The 24,879-nt window shown below is 40.2% G+C and overlaps 1 protein-coding gene and 1 pseudogene across 3 annotated transcripts in view; both read right to left on the bottom strand.

The window, feature by feature from the left end:
- The window catches only part of Galc (galactosylceramidase), a 58,486-nt gene extending 34,308 nt beyond the window's left edge, over nucleotides 1-24,178 (bottom strand). The window contains exons 1-6 of one of the 3 annotated variants that reach the window (XM_021641714.2): nucleotides 23,948-24,178; nucleotides 19,183-19,251; nucleotides 18,949-19,012; nucleotides 10,421-10,534; nucleotides 8,149-8,288; nucleotides 2,400-2,438 (exon numbers count right to left, since the gene is read on the bottom strand). In XM_021641714.2, coding sequence (XP_021497389.1) covers nucleotides 2,400-2,438; nucleotides 8,149-8,288; nucleotides 10,421-10,534; nucleotides 18,949-19,012; nucleotides 19,183-19,251; nucleotides 23,948-24,145 — 624 coding nt within the window. In that variant the 5' untranslated portion in view covers nucleotides 24,146-24,178. Of the gene's footprint in view, nucleotides 1-2,399; nucleotides 2,439-8,148; nucleotides 8,289-10,420; nucleotides 10,535-18,948; nucleotides 19,013-19,182; nucleotides 19,252-22,690; nucleotides 23,518-23,543; nucleotides 23,781-23,947 lie in introns of those variants that run through there. The other 2 variants (XM_060387997.1, XM_060387996.1) reach the window with 2 other exon arrangements.
- On the bottom strand, nucleotides 17,092-18,193 carry LOC110551252 (nucleophosmin-like; annotated as a pseudogene).
- Nucleotides 24,179-24,879: the final 701 nt, after the last annotated feature.

The raw sequence follows: 24,879 nt of genomic DNA on the forward strand, positions 1-24,879 counted from the left end.
ATCAAATCACTAACTTAAAAGAAAATGGAAACCAAATGTAAATAATTCTACTGTTCCCCCAAAATGAATCAAACACTATCATCATGGGTACTACTACACTAGGCATGCATTAACTTTGGCTTCTGTTCCTGCCTCTTTCTAGCTCATATAGCACGTGACCTTCCACTAACAATCCTATACGTCCCTTTTCTAATAGACCCACTAGGCCATCTCCCAAATACAACCTGTGTGAACAAGAACTCCTAGAAAGAAACAGTAGACTTATCAAAACGTCATTGATGGGGCTGGGAAGTGGCCAGAGCCTAAGTATACATTTAGCCCTTAACATGGCATGACTAACAGGTAAAGCATCCAGGGTATTGTTTTGAGAGGATTCATTGCAGCCTGAGATGACTTACTATCAGTGCCAGGCTGCAGGCATGAAGTAGGGTGAATGAGAAAAGGGTGATATCAATGCAGTAGGCAAAGGCTAAGAGGTAATTTATTCTGGAGATAAATACAAGTGACCATGCTCTAGAAACACAGATTTATCTTACTCCAAATTTCACATTCCAATGTGGAAGCATTTTTACAAAGTCTTATAGAATAGAACAAAGTCATAAATCAAGACACTTCTCATATATATTAGTGGAAACATTAAATAGGTGGTTACAACAAGCAGGAAGATTAGCTGTCGGCCTCAGACGTGGCCTGAAAATACTCTGGGCCTTTTAAATGGAAGAAAACAGGGTTCTGTTAAGTAATACATCTGCAGATGTTTTATCTGTTAGTCATGAGATGTCCTTCTAACTACAGATTTGTTAAAATGTGACATCACTCCAGTGACCACAGTGGCCTACTAATTGGGCCCAGTCCCCTTCTTGCTGCTCTTTTGTCTACTCCACCTTTTTATGAGTGCTTTACTTTTCATCTCTGACTTCCTTCATTACCATGCACCTGCCTTGGTAACCTGAGAAGCTTCTAGCCATGTTCTTGAGGATTACAACCACACATTTCTTACTTTGGGAGGACATAAACAAGAGTTCATATAATCACATTCCAAACATAATCGCAATGCCTAACTTAGTGTGTATAGAACAAATATCTGATTTGTTGACTGAGCAAGCCAAGGAAATTCATTGGGAATTATCTGATTAAAAGCATATACATTCGATTTAAAGAAAACCTGTAAAAATTTGAAAGAAATGTAATCACAAAATATTTCTTAGAGGAAAATGTCATAAGACAAGACAAATAGAGATAAAAAGTAAACTAGTGAACAGCTAAATCTGAAAATAAAACTGCTGCGTTTTTCCAATGATAGGAATCAAATCTTTCAGTTCTGTTTCCTGAAACTGATGATAATAACAACCACCTCAGGCGAGAGTATTAAAGAGGTAGTAAAGTTGTCCAAGATAAGATTTCCAAATACTGCATACTACCTCTTCAGTGATTTCAAATAGCACTATGCTATACTCTGACCTAGCTAGCTGTAACTATCAAGTGGAGTCACATAAGAAGCGAGGATCATCTGAGGGATTGCCCAGATCAGACTGCTCTGTGGTCATGTCTGTGGGAATTGCCTTGACTGCTATTATGGAAAGGCCCAGCCGACTGTGGGCAGCACCATCCCAGCACAGTGGTCGTGGGATAGCTGTATGTGAAAGCTAGCCAAGCATGAACCGGAGAGAGTGCCAGCAAACAGCATTTCTCCATGGTTTTTGCTCCAGGATCCTTAAGTTCCTACCCTAATTTGGCATTTGACACAGTAATGGGCTAACTTGGAGATGTAAGACAAATACATCCTCTCCTTCCCAAAGTTGCTTTTGGTCAGAGTATTCTATCACAGCTAAAAATGTAGCTAGAACACACTCCAGCAATATCATGAATATTTCAAAGAAATTCAGAAAGACAGAGTCTTCAAATCTAAAATAATAATTGTTTCAATACTGTTAACCAGAATTCTAAAACTAATATATTATACACTCACACATCTATTTATATGTTCATGTATGTTTGTTTGTTGAGATCAGACATAGCCCTGATTGTCCTGAAACTCCCTGTGTAGACAGTCTGGCCTCAAAACCATAGAGGGATGCCTTTGCCTCCCAAGTAATAGGATTAAAGCACTAGTGTAGCACTACGGTGCTAAAGATAGAAGTAGAGTTTCATATAAGCAGGATTCCATTGCAAGCCACAGCCCCACCCCACAAAGGAATATGTAACCCAACTCCAGACGCAGGCCATTCAGGGCCCAGGAAAAATTACATTCTTCCATCTCAGGAATACAGACATTACAAATTTAGTTTAGGTCATATCTAGCAAATAAACTATGCTGTCAAAATATGTTTCTAACCTAACTGTCCTCCAATTTTCTGTACATGAAAGTATAAGCAAAAGGAGATTAAAGTTTTACAGACCTTTATATAGTTGGCATCAAATGGCCTTTCATTCCAAATCTGCAAAACAAAAATTCAAAATGTCTGAATTGAAAGTTTTCAAATATCAGAAAATAAACACAATCTTTAAAAATCCACTTCTCATATCACTTTTCACTATATCTGATGAGCTAGTTTCCTACCTTTCAAAAACTATCATAGAACTTATACTTTTATAAAACAAAACAACTTGTAAAATTCCAAGTTTTAAAAAAATATTTAAAGACTATTTAGAAACTATTTTACCAGAAGTCATTTATGGTTGAGCATCTTTCAGATATATGCTCAGAAGTGCTATTTTAGCTCAGCTATGTTCATAGTAGCTTTGTTCATAATAGCTGGACTCTGGAAACAACCTATATGTCCCCCAACCAAAGAATGGATACAGAAATTGTGGTACATTTACACAGTGGAATACTACTCTGCTATTAAAAACAAGGAAATCATGAAATTTGCAGGCAAATGGATGGAACTAGAAAAGCTCATCCTGAGTGAGGTATCCCACAAGAAGAGAGACACTCATGGTATATACTCATTTATAAGTGGATATTAGCCATATTATAAAACATACTAAAATCTACGACCTCATGAAGCTAAATAACAAAGAGGATACTAGGGAAGATGCTTAATTCTCATCCAGAAGGCAAAGCAGGATAGACACTGGAAGCAGTAGAAGAGAGGGAGAAGGACTGGAGCCTAGAACAGATGTCCTCTAAAAGTCTCCAACCAGCCAGGGATTGAAGCAGATGCAGAGACTCATAGCCAAACTTTGGATAAAATGCAGGGATTCTTATGGAAGACAGGGGATATAAAAGGACCTGGAGGGGACAGGAGCCACACAAGAAGAGACTGATGTATCAAGCAAAAACCATAAAGAGAGGACATAGACCCCCTGCTCAGATGTAGCCCAGACAGCTCAGTCTCCATGTGGGTTCCCTAGTAAGAGGAGAAGAGACAGTTTCTGACATGAACTCAGTTGCCTACTCCTTGACCACTTCTCCCTGGTGGGGAAACTTTGCCAGCTCACAGAGAAAGAGGATTCAGACATCCCTGATGGAACCTGATAGGCTATGATCAGACCGTAGGGAAGGAGGACTTCCCCTATCAGTGGACTAGGGAAGAGGGATAGGAGAGGGAGGAAGGGAAGATAGAAACAGTAGGAGGTGAGGAAGGGAGCTACAATTGGGATACAATGTGAAAAAATGTAAATAATAATAATAGTAGATAATAGATAAAAAGAAGTCATTTATGGCACTGGAGAGGGAGCTCAATTTAAGAGCACATGGTATACAGGCATACCCACAGCCAAACACTCATATAAGTAAAACCTTTTTTTTTTTTTTCAATGCAGTTTATTCAGGAACCTTGAACAATCCTCAGACCCTGGGGAAAGCCAGCCCACAGCTTAAATAGCCTCTGGGTAGCCAACCCAGGCGTGCCACGTGGGCAATGCAGATAGGTCCACATACATGGAAGCAAGCCAGATCACAGGACTAGCCACAGGATTATCAACATGGATTGCTGCAGCCATGAATCATCTGAAGGAATGGGCGGGCATGGGAGCGTTAGCAGGCCTTCTGGTGTTGGTCTCTTTGGTTTGCCTGTGGTATATATGCAAGATTAGAGTCTCACAACAGTGTGATGCAGCCATGATCATTCAGGCCTTTACAGCCATTGAAGCAAGACATTCTCCCCAAGCATGGTTGGATACCATAAAAAGCTAAAATGTTACGCTCAGGATGCGAGGCTAAGCACTGCACTCAGGGTCAGCCATTTTTTTTTTCAAAATAAATCATTTATTCCAGAGATTTCCAAAATTAGAATAGGCATTCATGCAAAAAATATTAGAAGTGTAATGTATACAAAGACTACATTGGGTATTGGAGAACTACCAGGTGTGAGAACCATTGAAATAATTTTAATATATAGACAGAGTAAAAAGAGAATTATTCACCAGACCATGGTCTAGAAGGAATTTTTTAACATGGAGAAATATAATGCAAAAACACAAGAGCAGGCTCTCAGTGAGGGTCAAAGAAGACCCACTCTGCTCTCTGAGGTTCAGAATCACGAGGGTGAGGCTTCAGTATTCTGTAAAGCCTGAGCCTTTAGTCTTGTAAACAAGAAAACTGTCACAGTGATGAGCCTAGAGTCTAGGTGTGATAAAGAACTGATTAGAGAAGTGCCTTACCATTACATGGGATTATTAGAGACTAAAACAACACACAGTTCATCATTACTCATGGGAAATATTTTATAAACATGTATTTATCAGAAAACTAAGAAATCCATCTGCATTTAATCACACTAATAGGTTAAATATATCAACTTTTTCTTTTAATTTCCCAGATACAAATTGTCAGTTGTAATTTGGAAAAGGAGAGCAAAAGCAAGTATGTTCTTGACTCTGCCTTCTTGTGGTCATGGCTCATCCTCACACCTCAACCATCCTATAGGATCATGGATATGCAGCACTGTCCGTCTCTCACTGACAAAAACTCATTAATCTTGATGCTGGTGGAGCATTACAGCCACTATTCTACCACACATTAGGAACCCTAGCCTATCAGGTCTCATCAGGAGTGGCTGCATTGTCTTCCTCTGTGGCCTGGTAAGGCTGCTCCCCCCTCAGGGGGAGGTGATCAAAGAGCCTGCCACTAAGTTCATGTCAGAGATAGCCCTTGTTTCCCTTACTAGGAAACCCACTTGGAGACTGAGCTGCCATGGGCTACATCTGTGCAGGGGTTCTAGGTTATCTCCATGCATGGTCCTTGGTTGGAGTATCAGTCTCAGAAAAGACCCCTGGGCCCAGATTTTTTGGTTCTGTTGCTCTCTGCTCTCCTTGTGGAGTTCCTGTCCCCTCCAGGTCTTTCTATCTCCCCTTCTTTACTAAGATTCTCTGCCTAAAGTTTGGCTGTGTCTCAGCATATGCTTTGATACCCTGCTGGGTGGAGTCTTTCAGAGGCCCTTTGTGGTAGGCTCCTGTCCTGTTCCTTGTTTTCTCCCTCTTCTGATGTCCATCTCATTTGCCTTTCTGTATGAGGATGAGCATCTTACCCACAGGGTCCTCCTTCTTGCTTAGCTTCCTTAGGTGTACAGATTTTAGTACATTTATCCTATATTATAGTCTAATATCCACTTAAAAATGAATATATACCATGTGTGTCTTTCTGCTTCTGGGATACCTCACTCAGAATGACATTTTCTAGTTCTCACCATTTGACTACTAATTTCATGATTTCCTTGTTTTTAATTGCTGGGCAGTATTTCCGCTTTTTAAAACATTAAATGATGTTATATAGCAATTTAGGACAGGAGGCAGATTTTCAGCAGCCTGCAAAACCTTGCCCACCACCTATATTTTCCATGTCTGAGAGTGAAAACCAGTTTTCAGTTTGAAACGGTTATACTATAAATGGCTATGAGTCTTAATATTGTCTAATGTCAACTTAATATTTATGCACTAGCTCTTTATTAAAAAAAATCAGGTAATCCCTGGTTTAAGGCACTAATAGAAAACTTACCAAAATGACAATGAGTTTTAAAGTATGAAAGAATCACATTATTGTTTAAGAACTAGATAAAAAGGTTTGAAGGAGAATCTGAATTTCATCAGTACAACAATAATTACTAAACACAATCAAAACGCAGACTCGTGGAATCCACCCCAATGGATAGATCTACAAAATACTCCTACACCCACCTACAGCTCAGAAAACATTCCAGCAGAGGGGCAGTAAGATTGTAAGAGCCTGAGGATCAGGGAGTTTGCTGTGAGATTGTGACTCCTATTAATGTCAGAAATGATACCCATAAAAGTCTCACCAACATGACTGCCCAAATATGAGCTGAAAAAATACAATACCAATGACCATGCCAAAGTGGATAGGAAAAGCCATGAGGCCTCAACCCCACATAAAGAACTACAGGCAAATGGAGAAAACTGGGAGGGAGAGAGGTGGTCTTCTCCAGAGAACAGCACTCCACTTGATTGTCCTAAGCGAAATGGTCAACCCTGAAAACATATATGTAAATACATTATATGTATAGAACAGGTTACATTTAAAAATGTATGCATACACATATATGTTTGCAATAACAATTAGTAAAGAGCCTATAAATTTGAAGGAGAGTCAGGAGGGGTATATGGAAGGGCTTGGAGGGAGGAAAGAAAAAGGAGAAATATAATTATAGTATAATTTTAAAAATAAAATTAGAAAAATTAAAAAAGTTTTACTGTGAAAAAAGTAAGAGAGAGAAAAATATTCAGTACTGTTGAAAGGCAAGAATAATTTGGATTGGCAAAGAATAACAATAAGAAGTCATGATACTCTGCTATGCTTGGAGACAGGAGCCTAGCATAACTGTCTTCTGAGAGGCTCTACTCAGCAGCAGATCAAAACAGATGCAGAAACCAATAGCCAAACATTAGGTAGAGTTCAGGGAGTCTTATGGAAAAGTGGTGGGAAGGACAGAAGGTCCCAGAGAGTCCAAGAACGCCACAAGAAGACCAACAGAGTCAACTAACTAAGGACCATGTGAACTTGCACAGACTGAAGCACCAACCAAAGAGCAGACATGGACTGGACGTAGGTCTCCAACACATATGCAGCTGATGGGCAGCTCTGTCTTCATGAGGATCTCCTAGCAATTAGAGTGGTGGCTGTCTCACACATGGACTCTGTTGCCTGCTTTTGGATCACTTGCCCCTAGCTGGGCTGCCTTGTCTGGCCTCAGTGGAAGAGGATGTGCTTAGTCTTGATGGATTTGATGTGCCAAAATAAGTTGGGGGTGGGGGAGTCTGCTTTTCTGAGAAGAAGGGAGGGGTAGGAGGGTGAGGATTAGAGGAGAGGAGGGAAGGGACTGCGACTGGGATGTAAAGTGAATAAATAAATTTAATAATAATAATAAAGAACAAGTCAGTCTCATGACAGAAAAGAGTTAGTCAGCAAAGTGCTGTAGAAACAAGTATTAGGTGGGAGGAAGGACTGAATAGAGCCAAAAGGACACATGAGTTATAAAAGAGAATACAAAGTCAAATTTTTTGTTTTAGTTTCAACTCCATCATAATTGGTTTGGTTTTTTACATGGTAGATATGAGACTTCAGCTTTGCTTACTGAAATAGCAAAAACCTTTTATGCATTCCCTAAAAAACTTCAACATATTTTTTTGAGGCAATGACATAAAAGTCTGATTTCCTTTTAACACCATTGACTAAGAATTAAACAAACTAGTTCCTGAACACTTTTTCCCCATTGATCCATTTAGAAAAAGTGCTTTTTAAAATCTGCTCTGAGTTTTGTAACCAGTTTTCCCAGTTTTCTTCTTAAAATTATAACAAGGGGCTGGAGAGATGGTTCAGTAGTTAGGAACACCAGCTGCTCTTCCACAAGACCTTGGCTCAGTTCCCAGCACCCGAAATGAGGCTCACACAATGTGCAGCTCCCAGTTCCAGGGGACCCAACGTCCTCTTCTGACCTACGAGGACACTGCACATACATGGTGCACAGACATGCATGCAAGCAAAACTCCCACACACGTAAATAATAATCAAAAGATAAAATCTATATCAAACCATCCTATTATAGTGTTAGACAATATGTAAATTGTATTTCGACACATAAAGTACGGTTGCAAATCTTTTCAGTGGGTCAAAAAATTAATCAAATTAGTTTATAAAATTATATAGACATATTCAATAATAAATCATATTTCCAATATGTTACTAACCCCAATATAATCAATGTCCAGGTCATGATAATGCTTGGCACCCAAAATCCATCTCACAACATAGTAGGAAGTCAGCTGAAGATTTACATAAGGCCAACTGAAACCTTTGCCCAGCCATCCAGGGAATGACCATGGCAACCCTGCAGGGAGAACAGAGGCAAAAGAGGAACATGAAAAACAATGCTGACACCACTAAAAAAAAAAAGTGCACCAGGCAAAGGCCAATGTAAGGCTGGCTGAAATAAGAGATTCCACCACACAGAAATGTAAAAATTCTCTCTATTCACCAGAAGCTATGATTTCTTACTGATCCTTACAACTATGTCTTATACTTCCAAATGTCCTTTCAATGAATTTTTTAAATAATACCTGTCTCTAACAGAAAGAAATGCATATTTTGACATCTCTATTTCCTAGGGGTGTTCAATATTACATTCTTATTCTCTTGAGTTCAAATTGAAGTGTCCTGAAAGCTTATTCCAAACTCCCAATCCACCCTCATAAGTATAAAGTAAAGTGCCCACTCACAGGATCTCATCTTACAAATGAAGATTAAGTTATCTTCATTTAGCACTGGTAGGTCAGGCAACCAAGATAAGCAAACCTAAATCAGCCATTAAATAAATGTATAAATGTCAATGACACAACAGGAAAATGGCTGCTGTGTGAAGATAGCTTCCCTGGGTCAGGGCATATTCCTCCATAACTCCTGATTGAGAATTTAAAATGGAAAACATTAAGTAACTAGGTATAATTCCTGCTTCAACTACAATATTGTAAACTAAGCTCAACAGCTCATATCCAGTTAAATATATTACCAGTCTACTTTACTGTTAAAACTGAAAATCAACCTGACACGATAATTTTTTCTAAGCTAATTTCACTACATAAAAAAGTATGGCAGTGGAACAAGAGAACATTTAAAAAGAATGAAATGCTAACGACAATGAAGGGTCACCATGTGAGCCTTTGCTGTGATGTCGTTTAGCATGCCAACTGTCTACATTTAAATGAGGTCTGACCTTGCAAACAGTACAATAGGGAGAGTTGTACTCAATTCAAAGATGCTTGTACTGTTCCAAACATTTCTGGAATCTCATAAAAATTCATTTGGAAGAATGCGCTCTTCATTGTTTTTTTTAATTTGGAAAAGTAATACTCTTTTCCTTTAATTATCAAGTGAACTAATTTTCAATAACTTAAAATAAGTTATGTAAAATAGGTCATAATTTTATTTAACTCAGTCTGAATGTAACCAAAATAGCATATCCATGGCAAGTGATAAAAGCCCTATGTTCCAGCTGTTTGTAACTCATTCTGCTACAGAATTGCAAAATAAATACTGTCTGGCTTGAGCAATTATCCAGTGTACCAACTGCTAATACCTCAGCTTGATATGGGCAGAAAGTGGACATAGGATTGTGAGAATTTCCAGTCTCTTGATCACCAAGTGAGCTGGACAGTCTTATGTCAACTGGCACAAGCTACAGTCATCAGAAAGGAGGGAAGCTCAATTAAGAAAATGCCTCTGTAAGATTTGGTTGTATGCAAGCCTGTAAGGCATTTTCTTATTATTGACTGATGGGGAGGGCTCATCCCATTGAGGGTGGTGCCATAACCAGGCTAGTGACCCTGAGTGCTATAAGAAAGCAGGCTGAGCAAGCCATGTTGAGCAAGCCAATAGGCAGCACCTTTTTATAGCCTCTGCATAAGCTCCTGCCTCCAGGCTCCTGCCCTACTTAAGTTCCTGTTCTGACTTCCTTCAATGATGTGATAGAGAAATGTAAAACAATAAAAAAAAAAAAAAAAAGAAAAGGAAAAAGAAAACCCTTACCCTGTAACTTGTGTTTTGGTCATGATGTTTCACTGCAGCAATAGAAACCCTAAGTAACACCAAGGTTTAAAAATAGCAAGCCAGGCACAATGAAGGAACCCTGCAACCCTAGCAGTTCAGAGATAGGAGCAGGATGAGGTAGAGGTCGGTCTGAGCTACATAGCAAGTTCCAGGCTACCCTAGGTCACAAAGTGAGACTCTATCTAAAAGATCAATAACTCATATATATATGTATATATGTATACATAATATATATAAAAGAATAAAATTATAAACTACAAGGCATAAAGATACAACATAATAAACAGTGACAATGAAAGATCATTCCTGGCATATGTTTTGTAGCTGGTAGTACAGGGCTAGTATCAAAACATTAGCATTTCAATGACACACAAGCGTAAGTTAAAAGAAAAGATACTCCTAAGTACTTTATCTTACCCATAAGTATGATATTTGGGTTCCTCTTCTTAGCTTCCTTCATTAGCCACCATTCATAGCCTCGGAAATAATTCTCATCCAGTTCATAGTGCATGTGGGAGGGTTCAGTGCCATCTGAAGAGGGAGAGAGAAAAAGGAAAGAAATGACCCATAGATGGTGCTTCCTAGAGCCACTGAAGTGCATGCATGCACGCACACGCACACACACACACACACTCTCTCTCTCTCTCTCTCTCTCTGTCATACACTCACACTTAACCACATTCATGCAGTCTCACATACACAAACTCATACACTCATACTCACACATGCACTTGTTCTCACATTCAAATTCACACATACACTCATACTTGTACACACTCATACACACTTGCATGCACACACTAAAACAAATTTTAAACGCTACTTCTCTTGTATTCTAGTTCTAATTCAGAAGTTGTGCAGATAAGAATTATATGAGAAGATGGCTTTGCAAAGTATATTATTTCATATTTTTCATTATCTTAAGCACTGTAAGGGCCCCAAGTAATGAAACCTCAATGTTATTTTAAAAGCAGTGCTGAGAGAAATTCTATCACAGTTTATTCCTGAAAAATCCTAGGACTAAGCTCTCTTGAGCTCTTGAGCTCTCTGAGGATTTTTTATTTCTTTTTTTGTTATCATTTATTATAATTTATTCAATTTATATCCCGGCTGTGACCCCTCCCTCCCTCTTCTCCCCATGCCCCTCCCCTAGTCCACTGATAGGGGAGGTCTTCCTCTCCTTCTATCTAACCCTAGCCTAACAGGTCTCATCATCCAAGGTTGAGAAAAATCTTTTTAAGAAAATCATACAAGAAAATTATCCCAACTTAAAGAAAGAGATGTTCTTAAACATGCAAGAGGCTTACAGAACACCAAAAAGTCTAGACCAGAAAAGAAACTCTGACGTTTTTAAGCTCCCGTGTCCAACCTCCAGTCCGCAGCACCTCAACCTTCCCTCTCAACCTTGGTTGTGAATCCTGTGCTCTTGAGCCCCGATTCTTGTATCCCAGGATATAACATGATACGATAAACTCTGAGAAGTGAATATGCATGCCTGCTACAAGGATATCAGAATAAGGCATGAAGTAGGTCTCTGAGGTCAAAGTCCTCACACTCTCTTGCTTCCTGCTTCACCAACACCAGTCTTTGCTAAGTGGGGTCTTATCGGGATGACGATTCTGGCCCATTTCTTCTTTCCTGTCAACATGAGGACTCATAAGAACTGCACCAATAGACCTTTATCTGTAACTTAGCTTCAGCAAACGCCCCAGATCAGCACTGCCCTTCATGAGGTTTTAACAGTAAGTCATGCTTATAGAAAAGCCTCTGGGAGGGAGGCACATTCCAGCCTTGCTTTTCACTTCTTTAAACACCAATGCCCAGTGACTGACCTCCTTCACGCTCATTTTCTCCACTCTGACTTCACTTTGCCTCATTAACTTTTTTTCCTTCTCAGTTCTCTAGCTCCCACACCCTGCAGTTACCTTGGCTTCAAAAAACAACAGTTCTGATCCACAAACATCTTTATCACAACATACTAACACTAACCCCCAAATCACTGTGAGCCTTCCACAGGAGGTTAGAAAAGGGAATCAAGCTGCCCTCTCAAAGGATGTAACTTCTCAGGACCATTGCAGAACCAGCCACGAGAATGAACAATCAGACCAAGCCTGATCAAGGTTAACTGCCTTGCCAACTATGCAAAACTCTAGCTAACTTAACCATAAGCACAGGCTTTGTTCCCCTTTTCAATAAAGCCTCAAAGGCCTTGTCAGCCTCTCAAAGACAAGCCAAGGGTCACTAGACCTTTTTCTGATCATTCACTGTGGTCTAGATAAGAGTGCCCTTCCTGTATTATCTGTCACCACTACCAAGGCCCTGATAAGGAGTCAAACCTGGCTTGTTACATTGGAAGCCAGAGCTTTTTGTTCTAAAACTCCAATAAGAGTACATATTCAGGTGTATCTGTTAAAAATTAATTCCAGAAAGCTAAGATGCAACAGGAAAGGCTGCTCTTCCAGAGAATGTGGGCTTGGCTCCCAGCACCTATTTGATAGCTTACAACCATTTGAGACTCTAGTTCCAGGGAGTACAACACTCTCTTCTGGCTTCTGCAGGCATTAGGCATGAACACGATACATATATCATAATATAAAACAGTCATACATATAACTTAAAAATAAATCTTTTTTTTTCACTTTATTAAGATACTGAAGTTTATTTCACATGTATATTTGTCTCCACACCATTTCCAAATCTGACCACCACAATAACTAAGTCCTTTATAACATTCCATACATACTTAAACCAACTAAAGGGTGAAGTTCCATCCTTGAAAACCAAATAGTCATTTTTGTCAGCACATTCTTGGCAATTTAACCTTGACAACATTTATCAGACACAGCAGGGAAAATTCCCACTTTGCATTACAAAAAGGACAAACAGATAGATATCAACTGTTACAGAAATGAAGTAAGATGGAATATTTTAAACTGCCTAAACAGTTTAGACATTTAAAGAGTTTAGAGTAAAGAGTTTAAGGAGTTTCTTTTTTTAATTTTCATTTTATTTTTAATTACACTTTATTTACTTTGTATCCCCCCCTCTAGTTCCCTCCTTCCTCCTCTCCCAATCACTCCCATCCTCCTCCTTCCTAACGCATGCCCCTCCCCAAGTCCACTGGTAGGGGAGGGTTTCTTTTTCTTCCTTCTGATCCTAGTCTGTTAGGTTTCATCAGGAGTGGCTTCACTGTCTTCCTCTGTGGCCTGGTAAGGCTGCTCTCCCCTCAGGGGGAGGTGATCAAAGAGCAGGCCAATCAGTTCATGTCAGAAGCAGTCTCTGTTCCTATTACTATGGAATCCACTTGGACACTAAACTGCCATGGGCTACATCTGTGCAGGGGTTCTAGGTTATCTCCATGCATGGTACTTGGTTGGAGTATGAGTCTCTAGAAAGACCCCCGTGTTCAAATTTTTTGGTTCTGCTGCTCTCCTTGTGGACTGCCTGTCCTCTCCAGCTCTTACTATTTCCCACTTCTTACATAAGATTCCCTGCATTCTGCCCAAAGTTTGACCATAAGTCTCAACATCTGCTTTCATAGTCTGCAGGACTGAGCCTTTCAGAGGCCCTCTGTGGGAGGCTCCTAACTTGTTTCCTGTTTTCTTCTTCTTCATCTGATGTCCATCCTCTTTGCCTTTCGAAATGGACATTGAGCATTTTTGCCAGAGTCCTCCCTCTAGATTAGTTTCTTTAGGTGTACAGATTGTAGTAGGTTTATCCTATATCATATGTTTATATGAGTGAGTATATACCGTGTGTGTCTTTCTGCTTCTGGGATAGCTCACTCAGGATGATCCTTTCCAGTTCCCTGCATCTACCTGCAAATTTCATGATTTCCTTGTTTTTCATTACTGAATAATATTCCATTGTGTAGATGTACCACAATTTCTGTATCCATTCTTCAGTTGAGGGGCATCTGGGCTGTTTCCAGCTTCTGGCTATTACAAATAAAGCTGCTACAAACATAGTTGAGCAAATGTCCTTATTGTGAACTTGAGCCTCTTTTGGATATATGCCTAGGAGGGGAATAGCTGGATCCTGAAGAAGCGCTATTCCTAGTTGTCTGAGAAAGTGCCAGATTGATTTCCAGAGTGGTTGTACAAGTTTACATTCCCACCAGCAGTGGAGAAGGGTTCCCCTTTCTCCACAACCTCTCTAGCATGTGTTGTCACTTGAGTTTTTGATCTTGGCCATTCTAATGGGTGTAAGGTGAAATCTCAGGGTCGTTTTGATTTGCATGTCCCTGATGGCTAATGAGGTTGAGCATTTCTTTAAGTGTTTCTCTGCCATTCGATATTCCTCTATAGAGAATTCTCTGTTTAGCTCTGTTCACGATTTTTTAATTGGATTACTTGATTTGCTGCTTTTCAACTTCTTTAGTTCTTTATATATACTGGATATTAGCCCTCTGTCAGATAGAGGGTTGGTGAAGATTCTTTCCCAATCTGTAGGCATTCGTTTTGTTTTGATGACAGTGTCCTTTGCTTTACAGAAGCTTTTCAGTTTCATGAGGTTTCATTTATTGATTGTTGCTCTTAGAGCCTGTGCTGTTGGTGTTCTGTTCAGGAAGTTGTCTCCTGTACCAATGAGTTCTAGGGTCTTCCCCACTTTTTCTTCTAACTGATTTAATGTGTCTGGTTTTATGTTGAGGTCTTTGATCCACTTGGACTTTAGTTTTGTGCAGGGTGTTAAGTATGGATCTATTTGCATTTTTCTACATGTAGACATCCAGTTAGACCAACACCATTTGTTGAAGATGCTATCTTGTTTCCATTGTATGGTTTTGGCATCTTTGTCAAAGATCAGGTGTCCATAAGTGTGTGGGTTTATTTCTGGGTCTTCTATTCGGGTTTCATTGATCCACCACTTTGTTTCTATGCCAGTACCATGCAGTTTTTATTACTGTTGCTGTATAATACAGCTTGAGATCAGGGATGGAGATACCTCCTGAAGATCTTTTACTGTACAGAACTGTTTTAGCAATTCTGGGTTTCTTGTTGTTCCATATGAAGGTGAGAATTTTTCTTTCAAGGTCTGTAAAGAATTGAGTTTGTAATTCGATGGGAATTGCATTGAATCTGTAGATTGCTTTTGGTAAGATGGCCATTTTTACTATGTTAATCCTGCCCAGCCATGAGCATGGAAGATCTTTCCATCTTCTGATATCTTCTTCTAATTCTTTCTTCAGAGACTTGAAATTTTTTTCACACAAGTCTTTGATTTGCTTGGTTAGGGTTACACCAAGGTATTTTATGTCTTTTGTGGCAATTGTGAAGGGTGTTATTTCCCTAATTTCTTTCTCAGCCATTTTGTCTTTTGTATACAGGAGTGCTACTGATTTTTTTGGGGGTTAATTTTGTATCTGGCCACTTTGCTGAAGGCGTTTATCAGCTGTAAGAGTTCTCTGGTAGAATTTTTTGGGGTCACTCAGGTATACTATCATATCATCTGCAAATAGCAATACTTTTGATTTCTTCCTTTCCAATTTGTATCCCCTTGATCTCCTTCAAATGTCTTATTACTCTAGGTAAGGACTTCCATAACTATGTTGAAGAAATATGGAAAGAGTGGGCAACCTTGTCTTGTCCCTGATTTCAGTGGGGTTGCTTTAAGTTTCTCTCCTTTCAGTTTGATGTTGGCTATAGGCTTGCTGTATATTGCCTTTACTATGTTTAGGCATGTGCCTTGTATCCCTTATCTCTCCAATACTTTACACATGAATGGATGTTGGATTTTGTCAAATGCTTTTTCAGCATCTAAGGAGATTATCATGTGTTTTTTTTTCTTTCAGTTTGTTAATATGGTGGATCACATTGATGGATTTCCATATATTGAACCACCCCTGCATACCTGGAATGAAGCTTACTTGGTCATAGTGGATGATATCTTTGATGTGTTCTTGTATTCGGTTTGCAAGTATTTTGTTGAGTATTTTTCCATCAATGTTCATAAGGGAGATTGGCCTGAAATTCTCTTTCTTTGTTGGGTCTTTGTGAGGTTTAGGCACCAAGGTGACTGTGGCTTCATAGAATGAGTTTGGTAGTGTACCTTCCGTTTCTATTTTGTTGAATAGTTTGAAGAGAATTGGAGTTAGCTCTTCTTTGAAGGTCTGGTAGAATTCTGCGCTGAAACCATCTGGTCCTGGGCTTTTTTTTGGATGGGAGACTTTTGATGACCGCTTCTATTTCCTTAGGGGATATAGGACTATTTACCTGGTCCTGATTTACCTGGTCCTGATTCGGCTTTGGTAAGTCAAATCAATCAAGAAAATTGTCCATTTCATTTTGATTTTCAAATTTTGTGGCATATAGACTTTTGAAGTAAGTCCTAATGATTGTTTGGATTTCCTCAGTATCTGTAATTATGTCCCCTTTTTCATTTCTGATTTTGTTGATTTGGATAGTATCTTTCTGCCTTTTAGTTAGCTTGGCTAAAGGTTTGTCGATCTTGTTGATTTTCTCAAAGAACCAGCTCTTGGTTTCATTGATTCTTTGAATTGTTTTATCTGTTTCTAATTGATTGATTTCAGCCCTGAGTTTGCTTATTTCCAGCCGTCTACTCCTCTTTGGTATGTCTGCTTCTTTTTTCTCTAGGGCTTTTAGGTGAGCCATTAGGTTGCTGGCATGAGATGTTTCATTCCTTCTTGTAGGCACTTAGTGCTATGAACTTTCCTCTTAACACTGCTTTCATTGTGTCCCATAAGTTCGGGTAGGTTGTGCCTTCATTTTCATTGAATTCTAGGAATACTTTGATTTCTTTATTTCTTCCCTGACCCAACTGTCATTAAGTAGCAAGTTGTTCAGTTTCCATGTGGTGTGTAGGCTTTTTGTTATTCCTGTTGTCATTGAGATCCAGCTTTACTCCATGGTGGTCAGATAGGATACATGGGATTATTTCAATCCTTTTCTATCTTTTGAGACTTGTTTTGTGACCACCTATATGGTCTATTTTGGAGAAGGTTCCATGAGGTGCTGAGAAGAAGGTAAATTCTTTTGTGTTTGGATGAAAGGTTCTGTAGACATCTGTTAAGTCTATTTGATTCATGATCTCTATTAGAGTCATTGTTTCTTTGTTTAATTTCTGGTTTGCTGACCTGTCCTTTGTTGAGAGTGGGGTGTTGAAGTCTCCTACTATTAATGTGTGGAGATCTATGTGTGGTTTCAGTTTTATTAATGTTTCTTTTACAAATGCGGGTGCTCTTTTGTTTGGGGCATAGATGTTCAGAATTGTGGTGTGTTCTTGGTGGAGTTTTCCTTTGATGAGTATGAAATGACTTTACTTCCTTTACTGCCAGAGATCTTGAATAGCCTCCTGGTCAGTCATCCAGAAGTAATTCTTCCCATAATTAATGAACTGGGCTCCCTTTAGAGCAATACCTTTTTCTATTCGTGCTTGCATTTTTGCCTTAACATCTTCTACAGAACTAGGTCCTTTGGGTGATTTATGAGTTTTTTCCTGTTTTTTGAAGGACTCTTGACCCTTTGATCTTGGTGTTGATGTTTATAAATCTTTTCCATTTTGGTTTGATTTTTGTGATTTTTTGCTGGTGTACCTCGTAGTACAGATTTCTTTACTGGAACTTTTTCTTCAGTTTCCTCATCATCAAAATCATCATCTTCATCATCATCATCATCCTCATCATGTTCGTCAAGTTTTACTTTTTTTTGTGGAACCTTGCTACCACCTCCAGGGCAGATGGCTTTCCTGGTATACTTAAGTACATCTTCCTCATCTTCATCTTCTTACTCTGAATCTTTCTCCACAGCTACTAGGTGCTGTCCATGTGCACATGCCCTGATCCACATTTCAACCTCAACACCGCAGGTGGTGTAATTTCAAAGCCCCCAAGGGCTACTGTTGGTGTACAGGCATTTTCAAAGTTGCCAGTGTTACTTTAATTGGACTGCCTTGATGGTTCATTGTTTCTGCCTCTACAATGAGTAATTTGTCCTTTGCCCCTGTACCTAAACTGACCATTCTTAATGATAAATGATGGCCATTTTCATCATTATCCACTTTAAAGTGATAATCTTTGTCAGCCTTTAGTTCACAACTGAAAAAGTAGTTCATGTCCATGTCCATAGTCTTCCATGAGGCGGAGATGTGCACTTAGATGTGAGAGAAGTCAGACAGAAAAAACCACCTACTGCTCCCCAGAACAGACACACAGGATGGAATTACACCAAGCAAAATAAATCCTTTTCTAAAAAAAAATTACTTTGAAATCAGTAGCAGGAAGACAAATATACAAAATATACTCTCAAGTTAATATTAATGGACCTTGCCTGTAAGTATTAAGTCATATCTAATTACTGAGAATGCTTTAAAATTTGGATATGAAGATTGTTTATTTAAAATACATTTGTTTTTAAAAAAGACAGCTATATCTGTATCTCTAAAAATGCATTTGTTGTATTTTACAATACATTTTAAAGTTTGTAACATCTTATATAGTCTATACATAATTAATGTTTTCTTATATCTTTTCTCATAAAATTCCAAATGTGCATGATTTTAGAAAACTGGATTTGTTTTTCTAATGATAACTTCAATTAATGAGCAATTGAGAGTTTCAATACTATTTTGAAATTTTTACATTTAACATAATTTTTAAAAGTAAAAATAAAAAAGCCAAACCAGCAAGATGGCTGAGCAGGTAAAAGTATACGTCACCCAGCCTGATGACTTCAGATAGATTCCCAGGACCCACAGAGTGAAAGGAAAGAAATGATTCCCTCAAGCTATCCTCCAACCTCCACATGCACAGAGCTACAGACATACACACACACACACACACACCTGAAAATGTAAAAGGAGAAAAGTCAAGCACAATCTTGAAGGGCAATCAACCTCAAATGAGTCAACCTTCCTTATGTCCCACATGTTTGAGTATAGTATGTTTAGGTAAAATGTTGGGGAAAATCTTATTTCCCACATACACACACCTGTTGTTTGTCCGTCGCCACCTATTTCCACTTTTAGAATATGCAAAGAGGCACCAAAGTTTGGCTGTGGAAAAAAGAACAGTATTATTACTGTGCTCCATCATGTTAGAGGCCTTTGGCTGGACAGGTGAGAGAAGAGCAAAACTTTGATCAGAAAGCTCATAAAATCCAAGGCTGAATTCACCATACACTTTTGAAACATCACAAGCCTGTTAGATAATTATTTTTCTTTACCTTAAATAGATAATCCAGTATTTCAGAACGATAGGGCTCTGGGTAATTTACTAGAAGCCGGGAGGTTGCCTGGAAAAAAAAGAAGCTTTTCAAAATTATGAATAAAACAAATATAATCATCTATGCTTGTCTATGGTATTCACACACACACACACACACACACACACACACCAGCATGAACAAATGGAGCTGGGGGAACTCCTATGCCGTTGTAAGAGCTGGTTGAGTGATAAGCTAATAAAGGCTATTAAAACACTGTGATGGTTAACACTGACAGCTTGACAGGCGCTGGAATCACTTGGGAGACAAACTTCTGGCGTGACTGTGAGGAAGCTTCAACTGAAGTGTCAACTGAAGTTGGAAGGCCCGCTCTCACTGTAAGTAGAGCCATTTCATGGGCTGACGCCGCAAGCTGTATAAAACGGAGAAAGCTAGCTTGAGCGCTGGCAGTCATCCCTCTGCACTGTCTAACTGCAGATACAATGTGACCAGCTGCCACAACCTCCTTCTCTACCATGATGGAGCAAATCCTCAAATTGGGAGCCAAAATAAATCCTTTTTCTCAAACTATTTTTGGGCATTTTGTCATAGCAACAAGAAATATAATATATCTCAAGGGCAGGCTCTTTGACCTCCCCACCCCCACCCCCAGGGGAAGAGCAGTCCTGCTAGGCCACAGAGGAGGACTTTGCAGCCAGCCCTGAAGATACCTGATAAAACAGGGTCAAATGAAAGGGAAGGAGGTCCTCCCCTATCAGTGGACTTGGAAAGGGGCAGGGAAGAGACCAGGGAGGGAGTGTGGGGTTGGGGAGGGAATGAGGGAGCAGGATACAGCTGGGACACAGAGTTAACAAAATGTAACTAATAAAAAAAACAAAATTAAAAAAAAAGGAAAAATAATATAAAGACTATTTCAAATTTATCTTGAAACTGAAATATTCTATACCAAGACCACTTATCAATATCTGGGGGCTAGGATAAATGAGATGAATCTCAGACAATTTTACCTATCAATATCTTATATATAAGAGCACTGTTGAAGCTGAAGTTGGGGTCTTTTTGTCTTATTAGAAACTAGGGCACCAGGACACTTTCTCAACTGCCTGCCACATGTACACACCAATACAAGGATTGCATCCTCAAAAGATCCTAAACTTCATTTCATTTTCATTATGGTTTTGACCCCTCAACTTTCCCCTATACATACATAATATTTTTCAAGATATTATCAGACTATTCTAAAGCAGATATCTGGTCCTCCACGATTTGGCAGAGAAAACTGGAACTTATTCATGAATATGGCATCAATCTCATAGTCATAAAAAGTCTTTAAAATCTGTAACCCAAAGCCAACAGTACTGCTTGCCCCCTTGCCTTTGGGACAATCGTAGCGTCTCCTTGCAGTGTTTGCATTGCTAAATAATCATTTGCTTAAATTCTGTGTCAGACTGAATTCTCACCTTCAAGAATACAAGAACTAAGTAAAAGCCTTTACCTGGTGACATAAGCAAGGAAAATAGAGGTAGTTTACTTTTTTTTTTTTCCAGCATAAAACTGGCAATGAACTGCCAATCTGCCAAGTATATGACAAGGGTAAGGCACTTGGTATTTTATGGGGCTCCACCCACTCTACACTCTCACATGTGACATTCTGTTTGGTGCCCATTCTACCTACTTAGACCCAGAAGCTTCCTACTTTGTCTATGTGTCACAAACTATGTCAAGTACACAACAAACCCCACAAAACAGCATTCTTACCAAATCTGTTCCTTCTACATCTTCTACCTTACTAAAAAGAACATCTGTCTAAGCCATTAGCCTGTGGTCAGCCTTTCACCAAACTCTCCATCTATACTCAGTCACCAAGAGATCCTCAGTGCGCTCGAATCAGTCTCCTACCATTCAACCCCACTGCCTTAACCTCACCCTCCTCTCTAGAATAGGGAAAATGGATTCAGGCTTACCATCCACCTCCCTGTAGTTACTCTCCACACTACTCACAAGTCTAATATTCTCCAAACAAAAGTGAAACCCTGTCATTACCGTGCTAAGTTTTCCTGTTCTCTAATAGCTTTCCAAATATTCCAATTGCTTAGTTTCATAGTAAAATCCCTTAATAATTTGAATCCAGTTCTGTCAGTTTGCCTCTTACCATTCTCACATCTTTAATCCACACATATTAAATTGTCTTTTGTTTCCTGCCTCCCTGGAATAATATACTGCATCTTCATTTTCCAGTCAAGTCCACTTCAATATTTAGGTATCAGCTCAAGGCTTACTTCTCCAGGGAAAGCTGCCTTCAGCAACCCCCCATTAACCCCAAGTATTTCTTTGAGCAACACTGATACCAGGTCCACATCTCATTATAACACTTGTAATCTACATCTGTGATATGTGATGCCTTCTTCAAGTTCTTGTCCTTATTCCTTCTTATCCAAAAGGCAGTGATTTAGTATCTTTTGTGGTTTTGTTGCACAAGTACAGGGAGCCTATACAGGAGGCTTTGAACTGATCTGAGTCCTTTTTCTCAAAAGCTATGAGACCATGAGCAAGTAATAAAGTGAGGAACTCATTCAGGTGTTTTGACATTAAGATGCCCATTAAAAGCACAGCAAGAGCCCAAGCATATAGTAAGTCCGATAAATGGCAGGCTACACACACATACATACACACACACACACACACACACACACACACAGGTGAATTTTAAAACAAATATATTGTTCTAAAAAAAATAACTTTACAGCCTAGCTGATGCTCCAATGCCAAAACAAGCATCCAATAAATGAATACTATCTGCATGCCAACATATCTTGTCATTACATAAGACTGTCATAAGTAATCTTGCATTATGCAATTTGAAAATGTGTTATTTGTTGCCTGGGAATTCTTTTGCTGCCTATGCACGCCTCCTCTTACCATAGAAAGTACCAGATCTAGAAAAACAATACTATAGTCACAATACTATTGTGTGAATATAGACCTATTTAGACAATAGACTTAATGTTGAAACACACTATTAAACAAGGAATTTCCAAATTACTGAGCTGCCTAAATAAGGTCCCATGCCATCTGCAACACCAGGAAGTGGCCGTGGGTACACTTGTTCATCATACCTTGAAACAACTTCCTCCTCTACAATCCCTAACACCTCACAGTAATCACAATTGGCTAGTCACACCTGTCCTCACAATCCTACTGTCAAACAGTTACCTCTGTTCCCTCCGAAAAGAAACTGAAGCAAAGAGAAATTAAATACCTTGTCAAAACCATCAGGTCCTAAGCCAGAATGACTCCAACAACCTCTGAAGCCCACATTTTAACTACTGCAGCAAATTTTAAGCTTTCTCGAAAAATGTGAAGGTGAAACGAGAGCAATCTAAATACCGCTACAAACTGTGTTAGGTAACAAGAATTTTACACACACACACACACACTTAAACTGGTATGTAAATAAAATGTTCAACAATCTTCATTCATTATATTTTATAGATCAGATAAGAATTACCTGCTCTAGAGGCTGCAGTGATGGCAGCTCACAATGAGCTGGTACTTCTGGTCTCTACAAGTACCTGCACTCACATGTACATAGAATCCCACACACACATCATTAAAATAAATCTTTAGAAATAAAAATGAATTTCCGGTTCTAGGTTCTCAAGGGATTGTTTTAAAAGACAGGGTTTCATTGTTGCATTTGGCTGGCCATCAAGCTGGCCTCAAACTCAGAGATCCATCAGCCTCTGCCTCCTGGGTGCTGGGATCAAAGAGCTTCCTCCATCACACCAGGTTATGAAATTATTTTAATACTTTAAAATTGAGCTAAATAAGCAAAACTAGAGATTTCATTTATTAAAAAAAGCCTATGCACTTCGATTTAATATCACAACGATATCAAAAGGGAAGATTTTTGATGAAATACTGGCTGTTCTAAATGTAAATCAAAAAGAGAGAGAGAAACTGTACTGAGAATAAAGATATTTGTTGATTAGGACGCACACCTTGGAGTATGCGAGCACATTATACTGTATTCCTAACTTTTCTGCAGATCTAACAGTCTAAGGTTTCAACTTAAAAGAAATCCTGAGGATCTTTGAATCAAATCTCTCTCAAGACCTCCTCTTCTGAGAATTAACTGGTGTTTATTACAAAACCAAAATGAGAGAGGAAGTCAAATTTTAACCAGCACACCTGGCGATTATGATGCACCTAAGAGAGCCAGTTTCCTCATTCCCTCACACACTGCATAGCCCCAGAGCAGTTTCTGTTAGTGGATGAAGATGGCTCTCTTTAAACACAATATCCCTGACAGCTTCAGACCTTACACAACCGTTAACGTGTCCATGAGGCAACAGTCATACCGGGAGGGAGACTGTACTATTCGCTGCTCGGGAAGGGTCGCCAAACACCCACTAGCGGTCCATGGCTTCCGACCCTGGGCCCCAACCAGCTAACTCCCTAGGAAGGATGAGAACCACTAAAGCGCCCCGCGGAGGCTCCGCGTTCCCGCCCGGGCTCCTTCTGAGGCGACCCTTCCACCAGGGCGAGGCCATCCGAGCGAGGGCTCCCTCGAGTCCACCTGCGCCCTCGAGACTGCGGCCGCACGGTCCGTGCCTCCCGGCCGCCAGCCTGCGCTCGGCTCCGAGCGGCGTGCGGGAAGCGGCGTCCGTTTGCCGGGCAACGCCGCGGGGGCTTGTGGGACGGGGCGACCCCGGCATTCCCCGCGCTCGGGAGAACCCTCGCCTCCCGCCGGCCCCGCGCTCACCCCGCCGCCGCTGACTGCGCCGATGCCGTCGAACTCCCGGCCCAGCCCGTCGGAGTCGTCCAGCACGTAGGCGCCGCCGGGCGCCAGCATCGCGCACCACAACAGCCAGGGCACCGCGACACGGCACGCCGAGCCCGCGGCGGCGGTCATGACTTTTGCTTGCCGTTGCCGGGAAGCCTTAAGTCGGCTGCGAGCCATTGTGCGGGTCACGTGACCGCGGCGCCCAGGGAGGCGGGCCCGATCGCCTCCGGAAGGAAGAACTGCGGGCGGCTGGAGCGGCCTTCGCCATCTTTAGGGAGGGCGGCGGGCTGTCCGCGCGGCCGCGGTATTGTTCAGCGGGGAGGGGTTGAGCGAGGTTTGCCTTGTCACTTCTGTGTCAAAGACGCGGTGCGGCTCTCTGCGTGTAATGAGTGACCGCTCTTCCTACCTCACCTGGTGGACGGGAAGTGAAGGAGAGGACTGCGATTGGTCCTACCCTAGTAGCTCATTCTCAGTAGCAAACAGCAAGGAGGACCTGGCTTGGAGCCCCAAACTAAGCAACCAGTTAAGCCACTTCAGCGGTCATTTGGGTTGAGTTGCTTGGCTTTAGGACCCTGAATTTTTCCGAACCAACGTGAGTAGAGAACAGTAAGTCAGGGAACTCCGGATAAGATAAGATAATAGGCACTCAGGAAATCTTAGTTGGATGCTCTTACACACTTAGCGAATGCTATCTGACAAAGGTTTTCTTTCAGTTAAGTACTCTGCTCTGTGCAGGGCTTTTAGCCTTAAAAGAATTAAGAATACGATTGATTATACACCCAAAATGTCGCTATGAATTATTTACCATCTTGAGTTAAAAGACCTAAAACATACAGTAGGTCTAGGATACTCTGACCTTTATTGTTTCTTCAAGGAATGTGAAATTCACTTATGAGAGATGCCCTGACTAA

The sequence above is a fragment of the Meriones unguiculatus genome, chromosome 7 (genome assembly GCF_030254825.1).
Source record: "Meriones unguiculatus strain TT.TT164.6M chromosome 7, Bangor_MerUng_6.1, whole genome shotgun sequence".
In the NCBI taxonomy this organism is placed as follows: domain Eukaryota; kingdom Metazoa; phylum Chordata; class Mammalia; order Rodentia; family Muridae; genus Meriones; species Meriones unguiculatus.